This window comes from Schistocerca piceifrons, chromosome 4 (assembly GCF_021461385.2).
Source record: "Schistocerca piceifrons isolate TAMUIC-IGC-003096 chromosome 4, iqSchPice1.1, whole genome shotgun sequence".
In the NCBI taxonomy this organism is placed as follows: Eukaryota; Metazoa; Arthropoda; class Insecta; order Orthoptera; family Acrididae; genus Schistocerca; species Schistocerca piceifrons.
In genome coordinates this window covers 496,173,469-496,201,133 of record NC_060141.1, presented here as the reverse complement: position 1 = coordinate 496,201,133, position 27,665 = coordinate 496,173,469, and the positions used below count along the sequence as shown (strand labels likewise).

Genomic DNA, 27,665 nt, shown 5'->3' with positions numbered 1-27,665 from the left:
GTCGTCCCGGAGTTGGCATCAGCTAAGATCAGGCTGCTGTCTTCTGGCAAAGGCGTCATCAAATATCTGCCACCTTTCTCGACAACAGAGCTCCACATGCTCCGGACATCTGCAGTGGAAACATACTGGTTGGTTGCCTTGGGTCCTCCAGACGTCAGTATTCCTTGGTGCCCAAACAGGTTCCTTGTGCGGCATTGTAGGAATGTAACTCCGCCTGGGTCTCAACTTTTTCACCGTTTTACAGGAAAATGAAGGACGAAAGATTGGGTTCAATGTCTGTTCCAATTCCTCCCTTATGACCACTTGAAGCGTCTCGGTTTTTTTCTCACCGTGCAATCCAAGTGCCTTCTGAACTTCCTTTCTCACTATCTGACGAAGAACACTTGTGAAATCAGTTGCTTCAAATGGTTCAAATGGCTCTGAGCACTATGGGACTTAACATCTGTGGTCATCAGTCCCCTATAACTTAGAACTACTTAAACCTAACTAACCTAAGGACATCACACACATACATGCCCGAGGCAGGATGCGAACCTGCGACCGTAGCGGTCACACGGATCCAAACTGAAGCGCCTAGAACCGCACAGCCACATCGGCCGGCTAATCAGTTGCTTCCTCCATCACAGACATCGATACGACGTTTGGAAGCCGCTCAAACTTCTTGCGTGTAATTATTTTTTGATGTATTGTCTCGGTATACTGGCACCATTTTATGAAGTCGTCTGCTGTCGAAACCCCCTTCAGGAGTAGGGCTTGATACATGTCCTCAGCAACACCTTTCATGAGATGTGCAACCTTATCTTCCTCCTTCATTCTAGGATCCACTATTTTAAACAGCTCCAAGACATCTTGAATGTAGAATGCAGCAGTTTTTCCTGGCCGCTGTGCCCTGCACTTTAATTTATCTTCAGCCTTGCAGTTCTGTCGTCGTGTGTCGCTGGCATACTTGCGCAGCTCACCTGGAATACTTCCCAGCTTGTAATCTTCTGCTCCTTGTTTTCATACCATTGCTTGGCAGTGCCGTCCAAGTAGAAAAATACATTAGCCAAACATGTGGTGTCATCCCATTTGTTAAATCTGGCAAATACGCTCATATACCTTCAGCCACTCATTTGGATCTTGGCCATCGTCACCAGAGAATCCGGAAAGATTTCTCTTGTGGTGGCACACAGCTTCTGTCATCATAATGTCGTCTTCTTGTTTTGTGTCCGGCAGATTGCAAGCTGTTGAATATGGCTCGAACTCAGGTTTCTTGAGACGTAAACGGCGGCTCTGTGATGGCCTGATGGGAACCAGTGTGTCGTTGATAATGTGTGCTATCACAAGTTCCAATACCCAGCGTCTCCACCAGAAAAATGTCACGTAGAAGAAGGTGTACTTAGATGAATAACCAACACTAACTTCACTAAATGAAGGTTTATTCAGCGCTTGCACATATAAGAGCGCAGAGCGAACTGCCTCCAGCCAGAACACATACAGTGTATATACAGCTACAGAACATTCCAGTACAATGATTCTTGACATTTGTGGATACTTCTAGAATGTACTCAAACCGAATATAGAAATTAAAATGGTACAGTCCAGGTGAGTTTTGAACTCACAACTCTCCATTCAACAGTTTAGTATCATAAACTTCGCTTCTTCTGCGACAATATTATGAAAAGGAAAGTTGCCACTTACCATATAGTGGAGATGCTGAGTCATAGATAGGTGCAATAAAAAGACTGTCACAAATAAAGTGCCATGAAGTCACACTTGAGTGTGGCTTCAGTTGCCTGAGACTACAGTTGTGTGTGAGTTGTATTTGCGTGAGTGAGTGAGTGAGAGTGCGTGTGTGAGTGTGAGTCTGTGTGTGGTCTATTTTTTATGAAGACCTTACTGGCTGAAAGCTTTATCTGTGACAGTCTTTTTGTTGTGCCTATCTGTGACTCAGTATCTCTGCTATATGGTGAGTGGCAACTTTCCTTTTCATAATATTGTAATGTCCTTTTTTTGTTTGTTATTGTTCTTTTTTGTTCAGAGCACAGTTTAACGTTTCTGAAGCTGCCAATTTTATATCACTCTGTAATCTTACCAATCTCTGGCTGAGTATTTTGGCAAAACCAAACAATGGAAACTCCAGATGGGAATATCAACAATGTAGGAAAAGATAGATTGCTACTTACCGTAAAGAAGACACGTTGTAGACAGGCACAATTAAAAAGCACTTACATAAAGCTTTCGGTCACAGTCTTCATCAGTAAAAGGGAGACATACATCACTCATACACACAAGCAAGCACACCTCATGCACACATGAATATTTTGGCAGCTATTTTCAGACAAGAATTCATTATAGATAACTGCATCATCTTCGAAAAGTCTAAGGCTACTATTAATACCGTTTACAAGATTTTAAAAACCTAACATGAACAGCAAAGTTCCCCAAATACCTCCCTGCAGTACACCTGAATTTACTTTTACATTTTTTGTTGATTCTCCATTCAAGATAACATACTACATTTGCCCTACCAAAAAATGCTGAATCCAGTAACAAATTTCAGTTGACACCGAATGTTATTGTACTTTCATTAATGAGCATTGATGTGGCACCAAATCAAATGCTTCATGAGAGTCATCTACTTGAAACCCTTCATCCATAGTTTTATGAATATCATATGACAAAGTGAATTTTGGGTTATGCATGACACTTTTTTTCTGAAATTCATGCTGGATGGAATGGAGGAAATAATTTTGTTTGAGATACCTCATTATGTTTGAGCTTGGTGTATGTTCTAAAATTCTACAACAGATTAATATCTTAGTTTTGTGTACCACCTTTTTTTTTTTTTTTTTTACCACTGGGCACAGTTTTGATTAGAGCAGTTATCAGTGTACTGAGTTTTAAAGAGGCACTAATTCAATAGTAAATTCTGGATAAACTCTGACAGGCATTGTTCAATTTTAATGAGAACAGCTGTTTCTCAACAGTGACTGACACTAACATCTACATCGCTCATCTTAAACTGGGTTTGTACTCCTGTATCTTTATTTGTAACAGAACAACTGAAAATGAAGTTTGGCACTTCTGGTTTTACCTTTATATCCTCAATTTCAGGTCCTATGCTACTCATATCTGAATACTAACTTTTATTCCACTGATAGCCCTTTCATATCACTTGAATTTCTTTCGGTATGTGAGAGGTCATTTGCTAATATTCTGCTGTAGTACTCGTGAAAGGCTTGACGCATTGCCCTTCTGACAGTCTAACACATTTCATTTAGTACCTCTTTACACATGTTCCTACACTCCGTTATACACGTAATGTGAAGTAATCACTGTTTCTTTACAAAAACTGTAGCTCACAGACGGGCCCTTACGTTATGAACTGTTCTGGTAGGTACTTACATATCTGGTGTTTGGTCAATATTCCCTTACAGGCACTTGCCCAGAGCTAAGGGTTTCAAGTTCCTCGCTGAGGTGCTACACTTTTGCTTCTTCATCTAGTTTACTGAACATGTAAATCTTCCTACTTTTTTAGTTGCCCTTTGTGCTCTAATAATCGTCATTGTTACCAATGCCTTGCCATCAGTGGTACTAGTTCCACTATGAACATCCGTAAAGACACCAGGGCCATTTGTCGCCATTGGACCCAACATATTTCCATCACAAGTGACTTTCTGAACTATCTGCTCTACATGGTTTTCAAAGAACACATTCTGTATTGTTTCACATGCTGCTTACAAAACTGCAGCTACCCCAATTGATAGTTGGGTGATCAAAATCTCTTCCAATGATGACAGTACCTGTGGATGACATACATATTTGCGAGCTGAGGCTTTTTTATTATTATTATTATTATTTTCAGTTTTGTTCAAATCAGTAAAGAAATATTAAATACAACTGCTGTTAAATCAAGTTTCAACAATGCTAGTAGTACAAACTTCATAAAAGATATCTATGTCCAGCAACAATAGGAAAAAGGAGGGAGGAGCCAAAAACCCAACTTGAGTACTTTATGTTTATCTACTTTAAAGTTGTAATTACATTACCAGTGTGTAGCCACATTCATTGACAGTTATCTTCTTGCTTTTAATTTGGTTTTGTGGGTTATAATCTAATTCTTGGAGATAGAAATTAGAAAGTATGTAAGAAATTACTGGCTAAATGCTACTATCTATAAGAACATACTGATGCTAAAGAGATGTGGCCAAACTTGAAAAAACTGTTATTCAACGTACCTGGAGCAATAATTTTTTCTTTGGAAAATCTTTGGTTCATTGCACATTTTGTATATGCCATTTCTGATGCAATATTCTGGCTGCAATCTTGTTTTGATCTCTCCATTAATAGCCTACGAGGAAGTGTTTCTTTGGTATTATACACACAATTTATTTTCCCATGTTTGTTGTACTGTAATGAAGTATTTGGCACAACAGGTGGACTAAATGACAAAGGTTGCTGCTGTTCAAAGCATTCAACATCTGAATCATTCATGGATGATTCAAATTTGTATTTCAAGCCATCAAGTTTGTCAGGTGAAATGCTGTATATGTTACTTGTTGCTTCAGGTGTATCACAGGATACTGTTGAATTTATTGAACTGGAAAGAATGCCATTACTTGTTTCACAGTCTGGCATCTCTACACATTGTAACTCACAATTTTCACTCACAGTTTCTTTCTTTGAGCTGGAATTCCCATGCAGTATTAGATTCAGCGGGGATTCACGAACAACAGTGGTAGATGGCAGGTCATCACCAGCTTGTATACTTGCAGATTGCAAGTAATGTGTGGTAGTGGCAGATGGCAATGGCTGAATCTGGCACGCTGAAGGTGATAACCTTGACAGAAATGATTTTTCAACTTGTGTGATTGTATGTTGTGTATCACATCCAAACTGGTTTTGACCTAAAAAATGTCATAAACAAATAAATAAAAATGAACAATACAATGGTAAAGATCCAATTTGAATATATACCGTATTTACTCGAATTTAAGCCGCACTCGAATCTAAGCCGCACCTGAAAAATGAGACTCGAAATCGAGGAAAAAAAATTTTCCTGAATCTAAGCCGCACCTGAAATCTGAGACTCGAAATTCAAGGGGAGAGAAAAGTTTTAGGCCGCACTTCCAAATCGAAACAATTTAGGTTGAATGAACGACGACACAGCTGTAGTAGTTTGGTTCGAGTCGTAGCAGTCTTAGCAGTTAAGCTTTACCAGGTAGCCGTTGTTATGCGTCAGGCGCTCTGTCCGTATTTATACAGGTACCCTTCCTTTTTCACATGCTTCGTCTGGTTTGAATTGATTGCTTATTTTTCTTTGATCTGACAAGTGCAGTTCTCTTTGTTATAGGTGTTTCCGTCACTCAAAGCTGAAAATGCATTACTGTACTGTGTCATGCATTGTTGGTCGCATTCTGAAAATGAGGGTTTACGGCCTGTCGCCGCTTGCGGCATGGCTTGCTTTTGTGCACGCTACCGCCGCTTACAATTTAAAAAAAAAAAACAAAGAGAGAAATCGTCTCATTAGCGAAACAATGGCAAGAGACTGCTATTCGTTGCTACTTACACTGCTGCTTTCTTTGATAATGATCAACAAGAACCAAATAATAGACTGCGTATAATAGAAGATGTTCTGAACAAGAATTTAGCGAAAATTTTTTCCGTTTGAAAATCTTTGCAGACGCCTCTTTAGTACATTACATTATGCACAAAAATTAGAGTCATCTTAGATTTAAAAATCTAGTCAATTGCCGTGCTTCATTTCTGACTGTATCACTATTAGGCATAAGAATAATACGAATATAAACATGACATGGTATGTATATTCTTCCTCATCTGCTGTTGTCTCACTCTAGTTTCGTAGTTTATTAGGCAGACAGGATTTAAATGAGACAGCAGCAAACACGAAAGAATACATGGCAAAATGTTTATATTCGTATTATTCTTATGGTGAAGAGAATACTGCATGTGATTCACAATTCATAAAAGTTCCTATTAGCAACCATTTCTTCTCACAGTTAGGAAAAAATTCAGAAAGCAGAGTTGGCCATATTGACAAATATCCCAAACAGTCTCGCCAGTCGGATTTTCGTAGTACATTGAAATGCTGCTACGTTTGAAGAGGAACAATACGGAATTTGTATCTACCTCGTTGGACAATGTATGAAAATGCAGTGGTCGAAACTCGGGGCGGAGAAAAAAAAACTCGTCTTCCACCTTTTTTTTATTTATTTACTGACGCAGAGGTTTTGGTGCCAGTATTTGTCTTTGTGCCTGTGAAGCATGCCTGCGTAGCGCTACATATATTCGACGACAGAAGTTAGTTGTGGCGGCACCTACCAACGTTTTTCAGAACGTCCGCTTACTTTGCACTCGATTCTAAGCCGCAGGCAGTTTTTCGGATTACAAAAACCGGAAAAAAAGTGCGGCTTAGATTCGAGTAAATACGGTACTTAACATACTACAACTATTCACATAATCATGAACCTACTCCTACTACTGCTACTACTACTACTACTACTACTACTACTACTACACACACACACACACACACACACACACACACACACACACACACACAGAGAGAGAGAGAGAGAGAGAGAGAGAGAGAGAGAGAGAGAGAGAAGTATAAGCCTCATAAGTTACTAAATAATAAAGGCACAACTTAGGTTAATGTTGAGATATATAGGATGTCATAGGAGGAATGGTCAACATTACCTTAAGAGTTATGAGCACTTTCTCATCTTCACTACTGTGAATGACATCTCTTCTCTGAGCAAGTGCTCATAGCTCTTAAGGTATGCATTTTATAGCCCATGTTTAGTAGACAATTGTTCCCTGTTTTGGTCCACTGTCTCCTACCAAAATCTGTAAAGCAAAGAGCTTGCAGTAGGAAAGATTTGTTTCACAGTATTGAAGATGAAGAAGTGTTAATAGCTCTTAAGCTATGCATTTTAGAGCCCGTTGTTCACTAGACATTTTTGCTTCCCATCATATCTCTGAATACTGAGCATTCCTCCTGGGACACCCTGTATAGCGTAAGTACGTACATAAGACTAGGCTCAATACTGCTGTAGAGGCTTGTTTAGTATAAACGTCATAATTTAACTGATTAGAATAAAAAAAACACAGTCTCTGTGACATTTTCTTTGTTTTATCAGCATCATCAGGTATATCACTACCAATAAAACACACTAAAGTTAGTTACACAATCACGTTTATGCATTTCACACAAAACTTTTATACAATGTACTACAGTCTTCATAAGTCATATGAGAAACAAAACAAAAGTGAAATGGAAGTAGATTATTTTAGATTTATTAAGGTATGGGGACCAGTAAACTCTCAACACATGCAGCTGAACTGTTACAACACAAAGGACTGACAGTTGTCTCATCAGAGCACATTGGAAAAAAACCATCATGGTCCACCAAAGTACAAAAGCACTGCTGAAAATCAGGCCTATACAGTGAAAAATATGACACTTATCTTGGGAAAAAAGACAGTGTTTCTGAAAATTACCTTCTACCAGTACTGCCTAACAAGTTTTTATTCAAAATCAATAAACAGGAATTGTTACAATACAGGAAGTGCTTGACAGAACACCGACAATTACTTAGTGTACATCCCATCACTTGTTCGAGTCGAGTGCAGGTAAAATTTACCATTGATGCTCCCTAAGCTCTGTTCCCACACATTTTAACACTTTACATGTGTACTTCTGTTACTATTGCATGAATGAAATAAGATGTAATCTGTGTCCAAGAATAGAAATCTAGGGCAGCAGGGAAGAGGGTAGGTTAAAGTTCAGGTAATTATATTTAATAATTGTAAAACACTAACCAAACTTAAAGAAGAGGAGCAAAAATATATCTGATGGTCCTATAGCATGTTACCAAAGAGCCATAGGCTGACAGGCCACATAGACAGAATGAATGAATGAATGAATGAATGAATGGACACAGGGTGGACTGAAGAGGTTTTGAACACAGAGATGAGGGGAAAGAGGATGGTTTGGAATGAGAGAACTAGCACACGATCAGTGAGAAGGCAAGGCACAGAGATTAAGGAAAAAATAATTCTTGCAATATGGATAAAATACGATAAACATAGATAAAAACTGAAGGACAGACAGATTTAGTGAAATCTGATCTTGCCAAAGAATGAAGTGTAAGAAATATTCCTTACTCCCCAGTCCTCATACCAGTCCACTACTACAGAGGTGTGACAGACACCTCTTGTTTAATCACAGCAGCTACATTTATCTATCAACCACTACAAGCACTGTGTACTATCCTATTTAGCCATGATCACCATCCAATTTTTCTTGCATGATTAGTCACTAGCAGAGAATGGGAATTAATTAACTCTGTTATTCATTTCTGTTGAAGGAAATATGTATAAAGATCACATACTGCCACTGTTATTCAGCAGTTTAATGGCTCATGCACCCTCCTCTCCCTATACCAACTATTTTGAAATGTGAAAATGGCAACATACCCTCCCACCACATTCTAGAGACTGGCTGTCCCTTCTCCCGCCCCCCACCTTCCCAGAACTTTTCACTAATCAGTACTCATCTCACATTTTTTCTTTTCTCTGTGCTACCAGATCTCCTCCTGCTGTTTCCTTTTTGCTATTTTCTTTTCTGTTCCCATTTAATGTCTTCCTTGCCATTGCAGTCTGCCCTTTTAAGAGTTACAATCCCTATATCTCACTTCCCCTCCAATTTATTGTGTCCTACAGCTTTACACCCTGCTGACCCTTAAAACTGAACATCACGAAGGAATGAAATAAATGCCAAATCAGCATAACATGTACTACATCCTTAGATAGGGAAATGATTATCATTTCAACATAAGCTAGATAAGACTAACGCCATCTGCATCTTGTACAAAATAAAATTGTGCTGCAGGTTTCTCATTCAAGACTCATACTTGCATGTGAGTTTGTTAGAAGAACACGTTACACCTCAGACAAGAAGTATTACCACCTACTACATCTACAGTTTATACCATCTACTATTTGGCACCGAAATTCAACAGCGGCAGGAAAGAGCTCATCGTGACCATGGTTTAATGTAATGCAATATGCTGGTCACTTTGGCTGAGATGCCAGGAATGTCACGCAAATACAGAATTGCTGGTTTCAGGAGGGACACAGAGGATTTCAGTGGTATCTTACCACTAGTGGCCAAGAGGACAGACATACCATTCACTTGGCCATTCAGGCTCGTACAGTTACAACGCATACCTAGAGGGCACAAATGGGCTTGTTTGCAACAAGACAGATATCCACAAAGACAGTGTGATGCTGCTTGGAGTGCCACAAACTGTCAGCAAGGTGGGTGACCATTATTGCAGTTTCCCAAGCTACAGCAATGCAAAGAGAAACGTGCCGACAGCTGTAAGCCCGATGACAACAATCGACACAGAAGTGGCACCACATCATCTTTTCAGACAAGTCCTTGTTCAGGGTACACACCTGTGTGCTCATGCGTGCATGCATGTGCCCCTGGCATCATGGTACAGGGTGTCTTTGGGTACATGACAACTGCCAACACAGCCAGTACTACGGACAGTAGTGAACACTTTTCCTATTTCTTAGGACTGGTGGCTACGCCCTACCTATGATGTCTGCATAACATTATCTTTCAAGAAGTCCACACATTGCCCATGTTGTCCTGATCTGCCTTGATAAAGAGTGTTTTCAACTGTGTTTCTGGTCAGTACACCACTCCAGATCTCTTACCCACTGAAAATATCTGGTCACACTTTGCTGAGAGACTGGTGCACCACCAAATGCCAGCCATTACACTGATGAACACCAGCACAGAGCTAAAGTAGCATAGAATGACATACCCATATTTGTCATCCAAGCCCAGTTTGACTCGATGTCTAGAGCCATGTTGCTGCTAGAGGCCGAAACTCTATGTCTAAATTCTGCAGCATGAATACCTCCATATCACCTAAAAATCTAATGATACACTTTTCTTCTAAATGTATATGCACTGTAAGTACAAATTTCTTATTTGTTATCCATTCTTGTGTTGCAGTTTTAACAGCCAACAGTGCACAATCTTTCTTTCCCTCAATCTCCCTATCCTACCAACCTCACAACCTACATCATTACTCACAAAGGCTCATGGAGTGCACCTCGTACCCAGATATTCACTAAAATGACACCAGTCACACAGAAAAAACAGTGGATTTTAATCATGCAAACGAACAACCTGGCTTTCATGGATAAAGCACTACAGCCAACTAGTGATCCACAAACAAAAATCATAGAATAGTTCAAAGTATACATTACACTTTGGCCGGAATTCATAGATTTTGACTGTTTCAACTTAATATGTAATAATATTTAAAAATTAATGTTCTCAAGAAAGTCTCATATTTAAGTAGAATTTACTTAGAACACCACAGTTTGGATTCCATGCGGGCTGCTCAACTAAGAATGCTGTTTATATATTCATCACCAAATACTACAAACCACAAATAACAAAATACTTTAGCTGATACTTTTGTGATATCTCCAAGGTGTTTAACTGCGTAGAAGATGTTACTCTCTTAGACTCAAACAAGTTGTGTGTACGGCCATCAATTCCATAATATTTGCGTGTGTATGGCCATCAATTCAACAATATTTAACAAGCAGAAAGCAAAACATTGTTCTGAATAATTCAAACAATGGTGAAAGGAAGAAAATTTTAGTAATTGGGTAGAAATCACAGGAGGAGTCCCACTGGATTTAACTTTGAGTCCATTTCTATCCCTTATCCATGTGAATGATCTTTCACTTTGTGACGGAGCAAGCTGGGATACTTTTACTTCCCCTCTTGTTTTGTCATCTGCCTCCTTAAAGTTCGTTTTTCAATTTTAACTAATTACCATTAAAATACGTGAATATAATCTGTACTTTCATAATAGAGAAAGGTTGACCCTCAGTTTTAAAGAATATAACACTAGATCTAATTTTGAGCTTAGTTTTATGTATGTAATTGATTTTCTAATTTATTTTGACTATTCCTAGTTAGTATCTTTCATTATACGGAGAAATCAGTAATTGTTTCATAACTTAAATTTTATTGTTGACGTATAAACAAATATAAATTCTCTACGAATTATAAACATTTGGAAGACGAAATGCTAGTATTCTTAAAGTATCTATTTGGCTTTAGTCGGAAACATGTTAACAAAAACAGCCTATCATTAATTTCAAAGTAATTAACACATTTGTCAAAAGTATTGTTTGTGTACTTATATTTGTTAATTTTATGATTTAAACAAATAATTCGGACTAACTCTGGTAGTAAAAGAAACTGTTAAAAACAACCAATTTTTCGATATATTCAGTTAATCAAATGAGTTAAGTTTTAATTGTAATTTTTGTAAATTAAACTTCAAACAATGTGTAGTTTCAGCACCTATTATTGTGATGATATATAAGGGCCTGATTTTTGGTCACAAGACAGTCAGTCCATGGCCGAGTTTCAGATCAGGAACCTGTGTTGGTTAGAATGACAACAATGCATCAACTTAACAGTGAAATAAGTGTTACACCAATAGGCCGTGTGTTAAAGCAATGACAGTGTCTGCTCCATACATACCAGATTATTCTACAAAAACTGTGAACTTCGTGGTTAGGTTTTACTGCTCATAGATGTTCAACAGGAAACTTCTGTAGCAGTATGTGGAGGTTTGCCTGCAAACTATTAATGAGGCATATCGAAAGTTAAACATATAACTATATATTATTAGGGGCTTGTGAGCAGTGAAATTAAAATACTCTGAAACAAAACTGTACACCTGTCGGCTACATTATTTATGGCAGTCAGTGTCGTAATCCACAACCCAGTTTTCAGTCAGTGTAGCAATGCAGTGTGTCGACACAGAGGACATCAAATGAAATAAATAAAGCAGGCAGAACTGTTACAACTTGACAGTCATCAAGCAGAACTGGAATTTTTTGTAGACAGTTCTGGTCTTATAATAAAGACCATTCAAGAGAAAGCAACAGAAGACATTTCTCAAAGAATTATTTAATGGTTCACTGGAAACTGACTATCCCTTAACTTTGATGTAATACATTATCTTCAGTTCTGTACACCAAACAGCTGTGAAAATTACCAAACTATCATTATATATAAAAACAAAGATGAGGTGACTTACCGAACGAAAGCGCTGGCAGGTCGATAGACACACAAACAAACACAAACATACACACAAAATTCAAGCTTTCGCAACAAACTGTTGCCTCATCAGGAAAGAGGGAAGGAGAGGGGAAGACGAAAGGAAGTGGGTTTTAAGGGAGAGGGTAAGGAGTCATTCCAATCCCGGGAGCGGAAAGACTTACCTTTGGGGGAAAAAAGGACAGGTATACACTCGCACACACGCACATATCCATCCACACATACAGAAACAAGCAGACATATTTAAAGACAAAGAGTTTGGGCAGAGATGTCAGTCGAGGCAGAAGTGTGGAGGCAAAGAAGTTGTTGAAAGACAGGTGAGGTATGAGTGGCGGCAACTTGAAATTAGCGGAGATTGAGGCCTGGCGGATGACGAGAAGAGAGGATATACTGAAGGGCAAGTTCCCATCTCCGGAGTTCGGATAGGTTGGTGTTGGTGGGAAGTATCCAGATAACCCGGACGGTGTAACACTGTGCCAAGATGTGCTGGCTGTGCACCAAGGCATGTTTAGCCACAGGGTGATCCTCATTACCAACAAACACTGTCTGCCTGTGTCCATTCATGCGAATGGACAGTTTGTTGCAGGTCATTCCCACATAGAATGCATCACAGTGTAGGCAGGTCAGTTGGTAAATCACGTGGGTGCTTTCACACGTGGCTCTGCCTTTGATCGTGTACACCTTCCGGGTTACAGGACTGGAGTAGGTGGCGGTGGGAGGGTGCATGGGACAGGTTTTGCATCGGGGGCGGTTACAAGGATAGGAGCCAGAGGGTAGGGAAGGTGGTTTGGGGATTTCATAGGGATGAACTAACAGGTTACGAAGGTTAGGTGGACGGCGGAAAGACACTCTTGGCGGAGTGGGGAGGATTTCATGAAGGATGGATCTCATTTCAGGGCAGGATTTGAGGAAGTCGTATCCCTGCTGGAGAGCCACATTCAGAGTCTGGTCCAGTCCCGGAAAGTATCCTGTCACAAGTGGGGCACTTTTGTGGTTCTTCTGTGGGGGATTCTGGGTTCGAGGGGACGAGGAAGTGGCTCTGGTTATTTGCTTCTGTACCAGGTCGGGAGGGTAGTTGCGAAAGCTTGAATTTTGTGTGTATGTTTGTGTTTGTTTGTGTGTCTATCGACCTGCCAGCGCTTTCATTCGGTAAGTCACCTCATCTTTGTTTTTATATATAATTTTTCCCACGTGGAATGTTTCCTTCTATTATATTGATATCATTAATTTGTTATCAAACTATCAGTTTGATAAGTCACGGCTGCAAAACACTGACACCAATTCTGTAAAATCGAATGGAAAACTGGTAGAAGCCGACCTCGGGGAGGATCATTTTGCATTCCGCAGAAATGTTGGAACACGCAAGGCAATACTGACCCTACGACTTATCTTACAAGATAGATTAAGGAGAGGTAAACCTACTTTTCTAGCATTTGTAGACTTAGGGAAAGCTTTTGACACTGGACAACTCTCTTTCAAATTCTGAAGGTGGCAGGGGTAAAATACAGGGAGCAAGAGGCTATTTACAATCTGTACAGAAACCAGATGACAGCTGTAAGAATAGAGGGGCATGAAAGGGAAGCAGTGGTTGGGAAGGGAGTGAGACAGGGTTGTAGCCGCTCCCCAATGTTATTCAATCTGCATATTGAGCAAGCAGTAAAGGAAATGAAAGAAAAGTTCGGAGTAGGTATTAAAATCCATGGAGAAAAACAAAAACTTTGAGGTTCACCGATGACTTTGTAATTCTGTCAGAGACAGCAAAGGACTTGGAGGAGAAGTTGAATGGAATCGACAGTGTCTTGAAAGGAGGATATAAGATGAACATCAACAAAAGCAAAACGAGGATAATGGAATGTAGTTGAATTAAACTGAGCGATGCTGAGGGTATTAGATTAGGAAATGAGACGCTTAAAGTAGTAAAGGAGTTTTGCTATTTGGGGAGCAAAATAACTGATGATGGTTGAAGTAGAGAGGATATAAAATGTAGACTGGCAATGGCAAGGAAAGCGTTTCTGAAGAAGAGAAATTTGTTAACATCGAGTATATATTTAAGTGTCAGAAGTCGTTTCTGAAAGTATTTGTATGGAGTGTAGCCATGTGTGGAAGCGAAACATGGACAATAAATAATTCGGACAAGAAGAGAATAGAAGCTTTCGAAATGTGGTGCTACAGAAGAATGCTGAAGATTAGATGGGTAGATCACATAACTAATGAGGAGGTATTGAATAGAACTGAGGAGAAGAGGAGTTTGTGGCACAACTTGACTAGAAGAAGGGATCAGTTGGTAGGACATGTTCTGAAGCATCAAGGGATCACCAATTTAGTATTGGAGGCAGTGTGGAGGGTAAAAATTATAGAGGGAGACCAAGAGATGAATACACTACCCAGATTCAGAAGGATGTAGTTTGCAGTAGGTACTGGGAGATGATGAAGCTTGCACAGGATAGAGTAGCATGTAGAGCTGCATCAAACCAGTCTCAGGCCTAAAGACCACAACAACAACTGCCAATGAAACAACCTTACAGGAACTGATTGGCAATTTTCCACTTTTCTACATTAACAACAAACAGAGAAATGCAGTCCAAAATTTCCTGAGCCTTCAGAGGAAGATTTTTTAACCATCTACAGTGGCAAAATTTTAGACCTACTTTCTATGAATTTGAAAGTTCCATGTACATTTCAACTTTTGCAAGCGAGTCATGAAATAAATAACACAAACTTTGAAGAAATTACCTATGTGCCAACGAGAAGCATGAGCACCTTTTTCAAAAGAATTATGTAGGGTGTGTAAGCTGCAGGTGCCTAATTCCAATAATTTCTTTCCATGATCTTGTTTCATATTATTCTGCAGAATACTAATGAATTTTTTATTTACTGCAGGTTCATCCATAGACATTTGCAGAAGTCTTAAGTTTGATACTTTCTACAGCAGCCATAAATGAATTTTTAATATTCTCTGCTATTGCACGGCCCATTAAAATACAAAAAAGTGTCTTGTATGAACCTGATATAAGTCTGTATTCCAAAACCTAACTGAAATATTCATCTGCTTCGTATGGCGGGTGTATTTAAAGTTCATGAAATAAAAGTGTGTACTCATCTACAGAATCTAAGCATTTAAACTAACTCTGTTTGAAATGTGGTGCAATACCAAAACAAATTATATAGGCACACAAGTGAAGTACTTCGCTGTTTCATTATCAGGAAACATATTTATAAATGAAGATGAAATATCTGTACATGACTTGAAAGAATAATTTGATTCACAGCTTTTCCTTGCCCCTAATTACTTCAGCCTTCAGGCATTCATTTTCTGACTAGTATGCTTTTACTGCTGGTGAGTATTGAAAGTTTGGAGTTTCATGTATTGCTGAATTTGAGCGCAAGTCTTTAGAAAATTAAAGTAAATTGTCCACATTTTGTTATGTTCCTGAATTTGGTTTAAAAAAATGCAGCGTGCTTCCATGCTGTTTCATTAATGCAGTGTGTTTCTGTCGTATAAAGAAAGAAAAATTTGCTGGTATTATTTTTAATAATACTGTTGGTAATTAATATAAAGCCCTAAATCAATTTTGAAAAATAATTATTGCCACCTCTGCAGTTTACAACCTATGGCAAATTTCTTCCCCCAGATACATGTTACAGCTACAAACTGTATTTCAAAAGACACAATTCTTCAAGTACTTCCTTTTAACAGTTTCCCTTGAATTGGCCACATACTTGAATTTTGCAGGTGGTAGGAGCCTAAGAGTCAAAAAACTTGCCACCAGCCGGACAATTCGACGCCTCTGTGTCATTACTGATGTTATATTGTGTAAAAGTAATTATCATCATTTGTTCTTTACAGGCTGATAAATGGGGCTCTGTAATGTTCTTAACTGTTTGCATCTTTTAGTGTTCCAGTACTGGAATTGATCTACTGGCGGCACAGCTCTCTTCTCACGTAACCCAGCTCCACCTCCATTGGTTCTTGATGGTGGCAGAGAAACAATCCAGCATATGCCGTATTGAATTTGAATGATGTGGTCTGTAATTCACACTTTTAAGCTGATGTAATCTTGCTGTGAGAATTCTATGTCTTTATGTCACATATATAATGAAAGTGCTGGTGAAATTACAAGTTTTGCAATATAATTTGTGGGTGTAGCACTCCATTAAGTGCAGTGCCCAAGTAATTTACCTTTACCCTTGTGATTTTTATTGTTATTACTTTGACTGTAAAGTACCTCGTCTTCATGCTAAATTTCCACAATTTCGAGCGATCATGATTGCACACTAATCTTTTACCGTTTGTTTTATCATTAATCATTTGTTTCATTTATACCTCACCTTTCTGATAAATTTTAGCACTCACCTCCTCAGATACTAAACAATAATTACTATCCAAGTAGGTACAGATTAAGTGTATTAACAACTCATTCATGAATTAATGTGTAACACGTGTAATTTAAGCACATCAAGTGAAGTATTCTCATCAAGTTACATGCAACATAAAATAACACCTTTGATAACCTAACAATAATAAGCAATGGGAAACTAAAGGCATAACAATTTCCAGTGAGAGAAATAGATTTCTGCAGAACTGTTATAAGAAATGTAGAGTAACCCAAGAATTCGCAGATTATTCAAAAGCATACAAAAGAATCTACGGTAGAGTAGTCAAAGGGGCAAAAATTATGTGGAATGACAATTTCATAAGAAACTCATCTAACAAAATGAGATCCGTGTGAAGAGTTATAAAGAAAGAAACTTGTAGTTCAGCTCCAGAGAAAAAGAATGTACCATTAACACTAGAAGGTTCAAAAGTCACAGACCCAAATTCAGTTGTGGAAAAATTCAATGAATACTTCACTTCACTAGCTGAAGATCTCATTCAATTACACTGTCAAGGACCAGTCCCAAGTTTCTCCAACAAGTCAGTGATCTCAACTGCTTCTATGTATGTTTATGAAACAAACCCCAATGAAATTGTAAGTAAAATTAAATAATTAAGCAATAAAATGTCAAGTGGTTTCGATGAACTACCTGATTTCATATAAAAAGCATGTGCTCACCACATAGCAAACCGCTTGGCAAAAATTTTCAACCTCTTTTTAAAAACTGGTGTGTTTCCAGATATTTTTAAAATAGCAAAAGTTTCACCACTGCTAAAAAAAGGTTCTTCTCAAAAAATATCAAACTACCAACCCGTGTCATAGTTAAGTTCCTTCTCAAAAATTCTAGAAAAACTCTGCTATGACAGGCTTTTAAGTTTCATAAATAAATATGAACCTCTTAGAGTACAACAACATGGTTTTAGAAAGTCTAAATCTACACAGACAGCAACCTTTGAATTCTTAGATTGCATTTTAAAATCCCTTGATCAACATAAATTAGCTGCAGGTATTTTTCTAGATCTATCAAAAGCCTTTGACGTCCTGCACCAAAACATTCTGCTCGAAAAATTAGAAAGACGAGGAGTAAGAGGTGTAGCACATAGCTGGTTGTGTTCATACCTAAAAAACCACAGGCAGAAAGTATCACTTCAGTATGAATTCAACAAAATGAATAAAACAAGAAACAACTCCTTCCTTTCTAGCGAATTACCAATAAAATATGGTGTACCACAGGGCTCAATCTTAGGCCCAATACTATTCTTGATTTACGTAGACGACTTAGTTGAATATATGAGTCCCACAAAAACCATCCTGTTTGCCGATGACACCAGCATATTGCTCACTGGATCCAGTCTAGAAACTTTGCACTCCACAGCAGAAAGTACTATGAAAAGACTTTCTGAGTGGTTCACAAAAAACAAACTCATTATAAATACTGAAAAAACTGTGTGTGTCGATTTTCATTTAATTCCTCCAACTAATCAAATGTCTGTTCAAGCACAATTAAGAAATGATCCCCTAGAAAATGTAAGTGTCACAAAATTTTTGGGTCTATGGGTTCAGCAAGACAAAGTGGGAGATGTATATAAATAACGTGTCTAGAAAACTATCATTTATGTGCTATGGCCTAAGAATTTTAAAGGCTACAACAAGCAAAACAACAGTACTGCAGGCATACTATGCACAGTTCCACTTACTAGTCCGATATGGGATCATTTACTGGGGATACTCAACTCACAGTGTAAAGATTTTTGAATGCAAAAAAGAGCTCTACGAATAATTTGTGGCCTTAAAAAGATGGAGTCCTGTAAATCACATTTTACTGAGCTTGGTGTTCTAAATGTTCCAAGTTTATTCATTTATGAAACTATCTTGTTCACTAGGGACTACCTCCTGAAAACAGGCAAACTACTACAGAACAAAAATGTACACAACTACAATACCAGAGGGAAATCAAATATACAACAAAAATATCACAGAACAACAACCTATCAGAGAAGCATAATTAACATTGGTATAATACTACACAATAAGATACCAGAGGAAATAAAAAATGCTTCTCATCCAATATTTAAAGCTAAACTACAGTCATTTCTAATAAAACACTGTTTCCATTCTATCAGAGAATTTCTGAATACGTAACAAAATTAATTGTAATAGGTACCTATTTTTAATTTGCCTACTATTTTGCTAATACTATGTATTATTGTAACTTATCTTTCACCTGTCCAATATCAATTGTACAATTTGTGCTGTATGATAAAACTGGACCAATAAAAAATCAAATAAAATCATATGAGCTTTCAATGCTGCTTCTCCCATCAACACTATATCAATGTCCTTTACACAAATCTTACACTTTTCTTTGTGAATGTCTTTTGATGGCAATGGCCATTACTTATATTCATCTTGTCACGGTCACAGCTGGCTAAGCAACACTTTCCAGGCATTTTAATCACAATTTTAAAAATACACCTGTTCTGCAGAGTTTCCACCAAATGTGTGCTACAAGTAGGGATGGGTGATAAATTGCAGACTGATAAATTGCCACAGATGTTTCCTTGTCACAGGTGAACTGTTTAGTTAAGGTTTCCGCATTCCTTACTATTGCTGCCAATGTACAGTATCTCCCACAACTGGCACTGCAGTAATGAATTTACATGCAGAAAATGGTGTCCGTTGCCAGTACTGTATGAAATTGTACCCCTACTCTATTCTTCATGCCTGAGTTGGGGGTAGCCTTAGCTCTCTTGCCCTAATGTCACGAGGTTGAGCAACCCTCATTACTGCTTTGACCTAGACATCAAGTCTTTTTTCACCTTTTTAACTTTGACAAGTTAATAGATTTTAAGTTAAGAACCCTGTATCAGTGTGCGTACTGTCTGTGTGTCGAATGGGAAAAGCACGTGATCTATTGAGTTTGACTGAGGGCAGATTGCAATGGCATGAGCATTTCAAAAACTGTACGATTTGTCAGATGTTCGATGAGTGCTGTGGTGAATGTCTTCAACACTTGGCAAAAACCAAGGTGAAATCACATCCAGACATTGAGGGATTGGATGTCATAGGCTGGTCAGACTGTTAAAACAGGACAGGCAGGGAACTGTGGCAGAACTAACATCAGACTTAAATGCTGGGCAGAGTAAAAGTGTCTCTGAACATAAGGCACACCAAATGCCTCTAACATGTAACAGGCGTTTTCCCCTCATTCTATTTGCGAGTTAACAGGAAGGAAAATGACTAGTATTGGTATGGGGTACCCTCAGCCACACATCATAGAGTGGACTGTGGAGTTTCAGTGCATATCTAGAATGATGGGCTTCTGCAGCCAATGATCCATGCATATGCTAATGTTTACACCACAACATGAGCAATTACGACTCAAATGGACATGTGACCACCATTACTGGATGTTGGTACAGTGACACAGAGTTGCATCGTCTGGGGAATCCCAATACCTTCTTCTTCATGCTGATGGAAGGGCACAAATCCATCACCTTCCAGGGGAACAGCTTCTTGATAACAGTGCTACGGCACAGAGACAAGCTGGCGGTTGCTCCATTATGCCCTGGGGAACATACACATTGGCATTCATGAGTCCAGTGGAGCTTGTGCAGGACACCATGATGACTGAGGAGTATCGGACATTGGTTGCAGACCACGTACATGCCTTCACGCAATCATGTTTCCTGACGGCAGTGGCATTTTTCAACAAGACAATGTACCATGTCACAAGGCCAAGAGTGTGACGGAGTGGTTCGAGGAACATAGTGGTGAGTTCCAATTGATGTGCTGGCCCACCAACTAGCAAGATCTGTATCTGACTGAGTAAATCTGGGATGTGATCGAATGTGTCATCAGAGCTCAAATCCCCTCTCCCTAGAATTTAAGGGAATTACGCAACGTGCACAGATGTGATGCCAGCTTCCTCCAGTGACCTACCATGGCCTTCTTGCTTCCATGTCACAATGTATTGCCGCTGTTATCCATGTCAAACAAACACATACTGGCTATTAGGTAGGTGGTCATAAGGTTCTGGTTGATCAGTGTGTAACATGACTCCATGCCAGAACAACTATTTTCAGTATCTCCAGAAAAAGCTTTTGCACACACATCTAGCAGTGTAGTCAGGACTGGAAAGTGGTGTGTGCTGGTCTTGTGATTAATACACAGTATCCATATTCAGAAAAAGAAACCACATCAATCTGCTTGCCAATGAGGGGAAGGAGAAAAGGGTGTGTGTGTGTGTGTGGGGGGGGGGGGGGGGGTATGGGGGGGGGTTTGGGGGGGGGGGGACACTACGTGTTGAGTACCGCCGTACTGCCAGGAGAACAACAGAAGGTAGCTCCTCCACCTGCAGACCTATGTCGGAGGAGAACAGATATGCAAGGATAAGGCAGACTTAACCCATTTATCATCTGCTCTGGTGGCAGCTCATTACAGAAAAGACAGACATTTTGCTGGCTCGTCTCAGGGCTCCTCAGTCTCACGGCGCCGCACACGATGTCAACAACTGGCGCAAGTGCACGCGTCGTCGCGGGGTTAGCAGCAGCATACACACCACTATCGATACGGATTACCCTGGCGGTGCTGCCCTTGCCACCAGAGTGAGCAACCGTACAAGGGCGCCATCTACCAACACACTGACTGGCCGGACCTGCGGATTTAAGCGAGCTCCCTGAGCCCGTTTAACCAGTTCAATCTTCGCCAATGACTGTGTTACTACCCGGCTGCTGGATTCACGACGACCGAACCGTACTGTGGCCTCCCTGGCTGGAAACTTGCGACGCATCGGTATCGAGTGGTTGGCAGTGGTTTGGACTTGTATTCTCTACTAGTGACTCTCATTTCTCCTTGGCGCTACAGCCAGCAAAGTGTTGTGTAGTCAAACTTAAGTTTTGTTTTTGAGTGACACAAGATCAAATAAATTTGGTTATCATGGAATATTTGTTGTGTTATAGTGCAGACATAACAATTAGTAGAGTGGATTTGCAGATGATGACCTGGTCTATTCCAGTATGAACTGGTCTATTGCTATTGCATAAGTGGAAAGGCAAAGAACAAAATGGGTTCTCTGTAGAATTTAAATAACAAGAGCTTTTCATGTTTGGGGTCTGGGGTGCTCTAGCATATCTCCTCTCCTCTCCCTGAAAGAATGTACCACAGGTGAATTCTACAACCTCACTGGGGCCTTAAATCTATGGGTAAAATTAACAATTCAAATCTTGAAATGTGAGCACGATTGTTACATCACCGTGTAGTCACTACAATTGGTGATACAGGACTGATGGTGGCGGCGTTACAATGGTAGCCGCCACTGGTTTCAGAGACAGTTTTAAGGAGAAGTACAAGCAACTGATAACACTTATTTGACAAGGATGAGTATAAAAAAAACAGAAACCCATGAGCCCACAAAGTCCAATGTCCTTACGGTGACTGCGTAACTACTGTGATGGCACCAATTGGTTACCAACCTAACCAGATAGAAATCACGGAACCGGATTTTGAAACACAACTGTTTGTTTTAACTGCAATCAAGGGGGACTGAAGCAGTGTTTGTGATTACTTTGCACTGCTGATTACAACCTCTAAGTAACATTGTAATTATTTAATGGGCCAAAGAAAAGTTGCAAAACTGAAAATATATTAGTGTGTGGAAGACACCAAATCAGCTACTTGGTTAAATCTTTCTGATCATCAACCAGTATGAAATAAAAAATGAAACTGATTTAACTATGGTTGGTTGGTTCATTGGTGACTAAACAGCAAGGGAATCAGTCCCTTGAACCACCGGTAGCTCATTCAGAATTAGTGATGTCCACAAAGTACATGTTCTGGTGATGGAAGTATGTAGGAGAAGACTGAGGTATTGAAGGCAATACTGATGCCACACCTAAGAAAGAATTTACAGGGAAGTGTATGGCTTGGACCATTACATAGGTCAGATCAGATGAGGGATTCTCCCAGGGCTCATCTAATGGCAAGAAAAGCCCCACCCTGCATCCAACTCCTGCCAGGGCAATTAAGGGCGAAACAATAATAGAGAAAATAATGTCTTCAAGTTGGCAGATTAAGAACAGTAAAAGTGAGAAGGCTAAAAATGTAAGGGATGTCAGTTAGATCATCAATAATAAAAACAAGGTGTGGAGCAGTAATATATATGATGTGAGTTACCACACGAAAGTGCTGGCAGGTCGATAGACACACAAACATACACACAATATTCAAGCTTTCGCAACCAGCGGTTGCTTCGTCAGGAAAGAGGGAAGGAGAGGGAAAGACGAAAGGATGTGGGTTTTAAGGGAGAGGGTAAGGAGTCATTCCAATCCCAGGAGTGGAAAGACTTACCTTAGGGGGAAAAAAGGACGGGTATACACTCGCGCGCGCGCGCACACACACATATATCCATCCGCACATCCGCAAGGTACGTCAAGGAAAGTGGCATGGGACGTTGACCTCCACCTGTCCAATGGCCAGCTTCACACGTCCGTCCACATCAAACCCACTAACAAGCAACAGTACCTCCATTACGACAGCTGCCACCCATTCCACATCAAACGGTCCCTTCCCTACAGCCTAGGTCTTCGTGGCAAACGAATCTGCTCCAGTCCGGAATCCTGAACCATTACACCAACAATCTGAAAACAGCTTTTGGATCCCGCAACTACCCTCCCGACCTGGTACAGAAGCAAATAACCACAGCCACTTCCTCATCCCCTCAAGCCCATAACCTCCCACAGAAAACCACAAAAGTGCCCCACTTGTAACAGGATACTTTCCGGGACTGGATCAGACTCCGAATGTGGCTCTCCAGCAGGGATACGAGTTCCTCAAATCCTGCCCAGAAATGAGATCCATCCTTCATGAAATCCTCTCCACTCCACCAAGAGTGTCTTTCCGCCATCCACCTAACCTTTGTAACCTCTTAGTTCATCCCTATGAAATCCCCAAACCACCTTCCCTACCATCTGGCTCCTACCCTTGTAACCGCCCCCGGTGTAAAACCTGTCCCATGCACCCTCCCACCACCACCTACTCCAGTCCTGTAACCCGGAAGGTGTACACAATCAAAGGCAGAGCCACGTGTGAAAGCACCCACATGATTTACCAACTGACCTGCCTACACTGTGAAGCCTTCTATGTGGGAATGACCTGCAACAAACTGTCCATTCGCATGAATGGACACAGGCAGACAGTGTTTGTTGGTAATGAGGATCACCCTGTGGCTAAACATGCCTTGGTGCACGGCCAGCACATCTTGGCACAGTGTTACACTGTCCGGGTTATCTGGATACTTCGCACTAACACCAACCTGTCAGAACTCCGGAGAGGGGAACTTGCCCTTCAGTGTATCCTCTCTTCTCGTTATCTGCCAGGCCTCAACCTCCGCTAATTTCAAGTTGCCGCCGCTCATATCTCACCTGTCTTTCAACAACATCTTTGCCTCTGTACTTCTGCCTAAACTGACATCTCTGTCGAAACTCTTTGCCTTTACAAATGTCTGCTTGTGTCTGTGTATGTGCGGTTGGATATGGGTGTGTGTGCGAGTGTATACCTGTCCTTTTTTCCCCCTAAGGTAAATCTTTCCGCTCCCGGGATTAGAATGACTCCTTAGCCTCTCCCTTAAAACCCACATCCTTTCGTCTTTCCCTCTCCTTCCCTCTTTCCTGATGAAGCAACCGTTGGTTGCGAAAGCTTGAATTTTGTGTGTATGTTTGTGTTTGTTTGTGTGTCTATCGACCTGCCAGCGCTTTCGTTTGGTAAGTCACATCATCTTTGTTTTTAGATATATTTTTCCCATGTGGAATGTTTCCTTCTATATATATAAGGTGTGGCCGAAAATGAGTCAAACTACATTGAAAAGCATTTAATACATAAGAGAGGGATGAAAGTGTGAAGTGGTCAAGGAGGTGAATCATCTGTCAGTATTTGAGACTAAGATTTCAGAAGGCCATGCTTAGCATGGAGGACCAGAAGAAGGGAGCATTCCACCACGATATGAATTACTGTCCGTAAGGCTCCACAGTTACAATGTGGGGTGGCTCATTATGTAAAATAAAACTATGGCTTAGCATAGTATGACCCATGCAGAGGCAACATAGGGCGGTGGATTTCTTCCAGGAGGAACAGAAGAAAGAGCACCATGCTGGTGTGGAGTTTAATGCAGGGGGCAGTAGCCAAAAAAATGTCATTCCATCTCAGAGTGAGCAGAAGTTTATCTGCACTTGCAAATATGCACCTGGGACTAGCAAAGAAAATGGCGAGGGTGAATAATTGCTCCTCTAGTCAAATGGTCAGCCAGTTCATTCCCTGGGATACCCATATAATTTGGGACCAAAGAAAGACAACTGAGTAGTCAGTATGACTATGTTCAGTGAGAAGGTCATGAATAGCACAGACGAGCATTATGAGGCCCTGTGCCTGGCTGCAAAAAAAAATCTATATAAAGTTAGGGATGAATGGTTTTCTACATACCGTCCAATGGAAAGAAGGTGGTGTCCAACATTACAATGAGAAGTAACAATTTTAGCTCATTTCTAAAAGAGTGCTGGCCACACCATCATAAGTTGACAACACTGCGAAACGTACGGGGGAATTCCCTAATGTTGTCCCAGGTAGTTGTAATAACTGATCATCTAGAAAAGGGCTCTACTGGTTACACACACACACACACACACACACACACACACACACACACACACACACAAAAGAGAGAGAAAAAGGGCACTCCGTCTTCAGGCCACGAGTGGCCTACCGGGACCATCCGACCGCTGTGTCATCCTCAGTGGAGGATGTGGATAGGAGGGGCGTGGGGGTCAGCACACCGCTCTCCCGGTCGTAAGATGGTATTCTTGACCAAAGCCGCTACTATTCGGTCGAGTAGCTCCTCAATTGGCATCACGAGGCTGAGTGCACCCCGAAAAATGGCAACAGCGCATGGCAGCCTGGATGGTCACCCATCCAAGTGCCGACCACACCCGACAGCGCTTAACTTCGGTGATCTCACAGGAACCGGTGTATCCACTGCGGCAAGGCCATTGCCAAGAAAGTAATTAATGGAAACAGTATTTATTTTTCTAAGTCTACTGTTACAGTCGTTAATTCCTTCTGCAGTACACTTACTTTTCTTAAAATACTTCTGATATGAGTGTTCTAGGGCAAGGGGGCTTCCTTGTTGGTGGACTATAGCATACATAGTTTCGCTTTTCCAGTGTTTCCTTTGTGTCATCATTTTTTTGCATGTTGCTGTGGACTAACAGGGTACGATACTACTGTAGAACATATTAAGAGAGTGAAATATAATTTTGTCTGGTGATTGCGAAATTTGCCGGTGGGAAAATAACATGCACTGAAGAATAAGGTGAATTTATTTGTTTTGTTGATATACTCTACTAAGTTTAAAAACCAAGTAGGTCCTATGTGCAACTTATGTAACAACACAGCTATCAATTATCTGTGTTTGACCTGACAGTAAAATGTTATTGTTGTAATTCATTTATTTCCGCTTACAGCAAAAATTTATTTGCCACTGAGGCACCACTTATGGGACTGACTTTTTCAAACCACCAATATAGTGGTGTAAGACTGGGTGCCAGGCTTCACACCGCACTGCCATCTGCCCTCGTGGAGCCTCCTCTGAGAAAATGTGATGAAAATAATTTATCGTAAGACACTAGACCATTAAAAATAAGATCAGTTTACCCTGCAGCTCCATAGCATAATGGCTAACTCTCTAGGCTCGTAAGCAAAAGGCTGCGTGTTCAGTACTCACAGAACGGTAATGTTTTTAAAAATTCTTATCAAAATGACTGTGGTCTCTATTTTTGTTTGTTTGGTTTGACTTTAAATATAATTCTTTTCTTAAATTCAATTTCTGATCCTTGAATGCCTCATTTCAATCACTGTATTAACATTATTATTTTTTACAAATTTAATAAAATGAATTTGTATTTTAAAAAAGTGTAATTGTAGTAAGGTAGCATTTATAATTTCTTATGGTGTGAAAAGAACTTCGCATTTCAAATGTTTTTATGATGATAACCACCCAAAAAATTGTACATATCTTTTGGGGACCAAAGTAAAGTGCTGTTTTACTTTATGTACTAAACTTTGTGACCTGAAGAAAACCAAGGGCCTCTTCTTACCATTTGCTATGGGACATGCACTGGCTTAATCGGGCACTGATGAACAGTTACCACAGTGTGATAAGAGTAATATCAGTTCAATGGCATGGAGACTGTTTATTAAGTGACTATGTATTAAAATGCGGTCAAGGGAGACCCATTTAATAAAGTGCAGGACTCTGTTAACATCTGTCTGCTCCACTGTAAAAACACTACAACTTCCTGGCAAAAAATTGTGTTTTTGAATGGCAGGGGATGTGAAAGCATATCCCGTCTTACCAAAAGTTATACAGCCATTAGTGTAAAAGATGGTAGCATCCCTGAAACTCCTGAAGAACTGAATATAAAAAATGCCAAAGGATCATGGAGGTGATGGAAACTTTAGGATCTTGACATAAATCAATCCTAATTCATGGCTTGGGCATCAACTAAGGAGTGGTGCACATGAAAACAAGGAGAGTACATTCCATGGCGGAAAGGTGGAGATGCTGGCAGGTGGCAGCTAGCCACATTCCAACTGGTAGAATATCAGGGGGTCGATGCCCCTCATATGCAAAAAGAATGGGATACAATGGACGAGACCAAGAGATGATACTGTTGGAACTGAAAACGTAATATACCCACTTAGGCAACGAGAGTGTCTACAACACTAATCTGGAAAGTGTGTCACCAGACAAACTCCACAATGATAGACTGGGTCTAACAATTTCAAGCCAAAGGTGCCACTGAACCACAAACCCCATAACCATAGCCCAGCCATGATGAGAACTAGGTCCTCGTAAAGATGGGGAACAGTAGCATGATCTGCATCCCAAGAGGTGTGGGCAAAGAAGCAGAGAGCATTAAGCTTCTGCATGCAGCTAGTCTTTAGCTGATGAATACGGAGCAGATAAGGAAGCTTTTTATCAGAAAGAAAGTGAAAAAACAGGACTGTGCAACAACTTCCAAGCACTGGGTATTCAAGCAGAGTTCCGGGTGAGGATGGAT

General features: G+C 40.2%; 1 protein-coding gene across 5 annotated transcripts in view; it reads right to left on the bottom strand.

Annotated features, from left to right (window-relative positions):
* LOC124795103 overlaps positions 1-27,665 on the bottom strand; it is a 357,029-nt gene that overhangs the window by 251,324 nt on the left and 78,040 nt on the right. For all 5 annotated transcript variants that reach the window (XR_007016643.1, XR_007016644.1, XM_047258949.1 and 2 more), the window contains exon 4: positions 4,221-4,889. Coding sequence is in view for 3 of the 5 variants with exons in the window: in XM_047258949.1 (XP_047114905.1) it covers positions 4,221-4,889 (669 nt within the window). In the remaining 2 variants the exon portion in view is untranslated. The remainder of the gene's footprint in view (positions 1-4,220; positions 4,890-27,665) is intronic.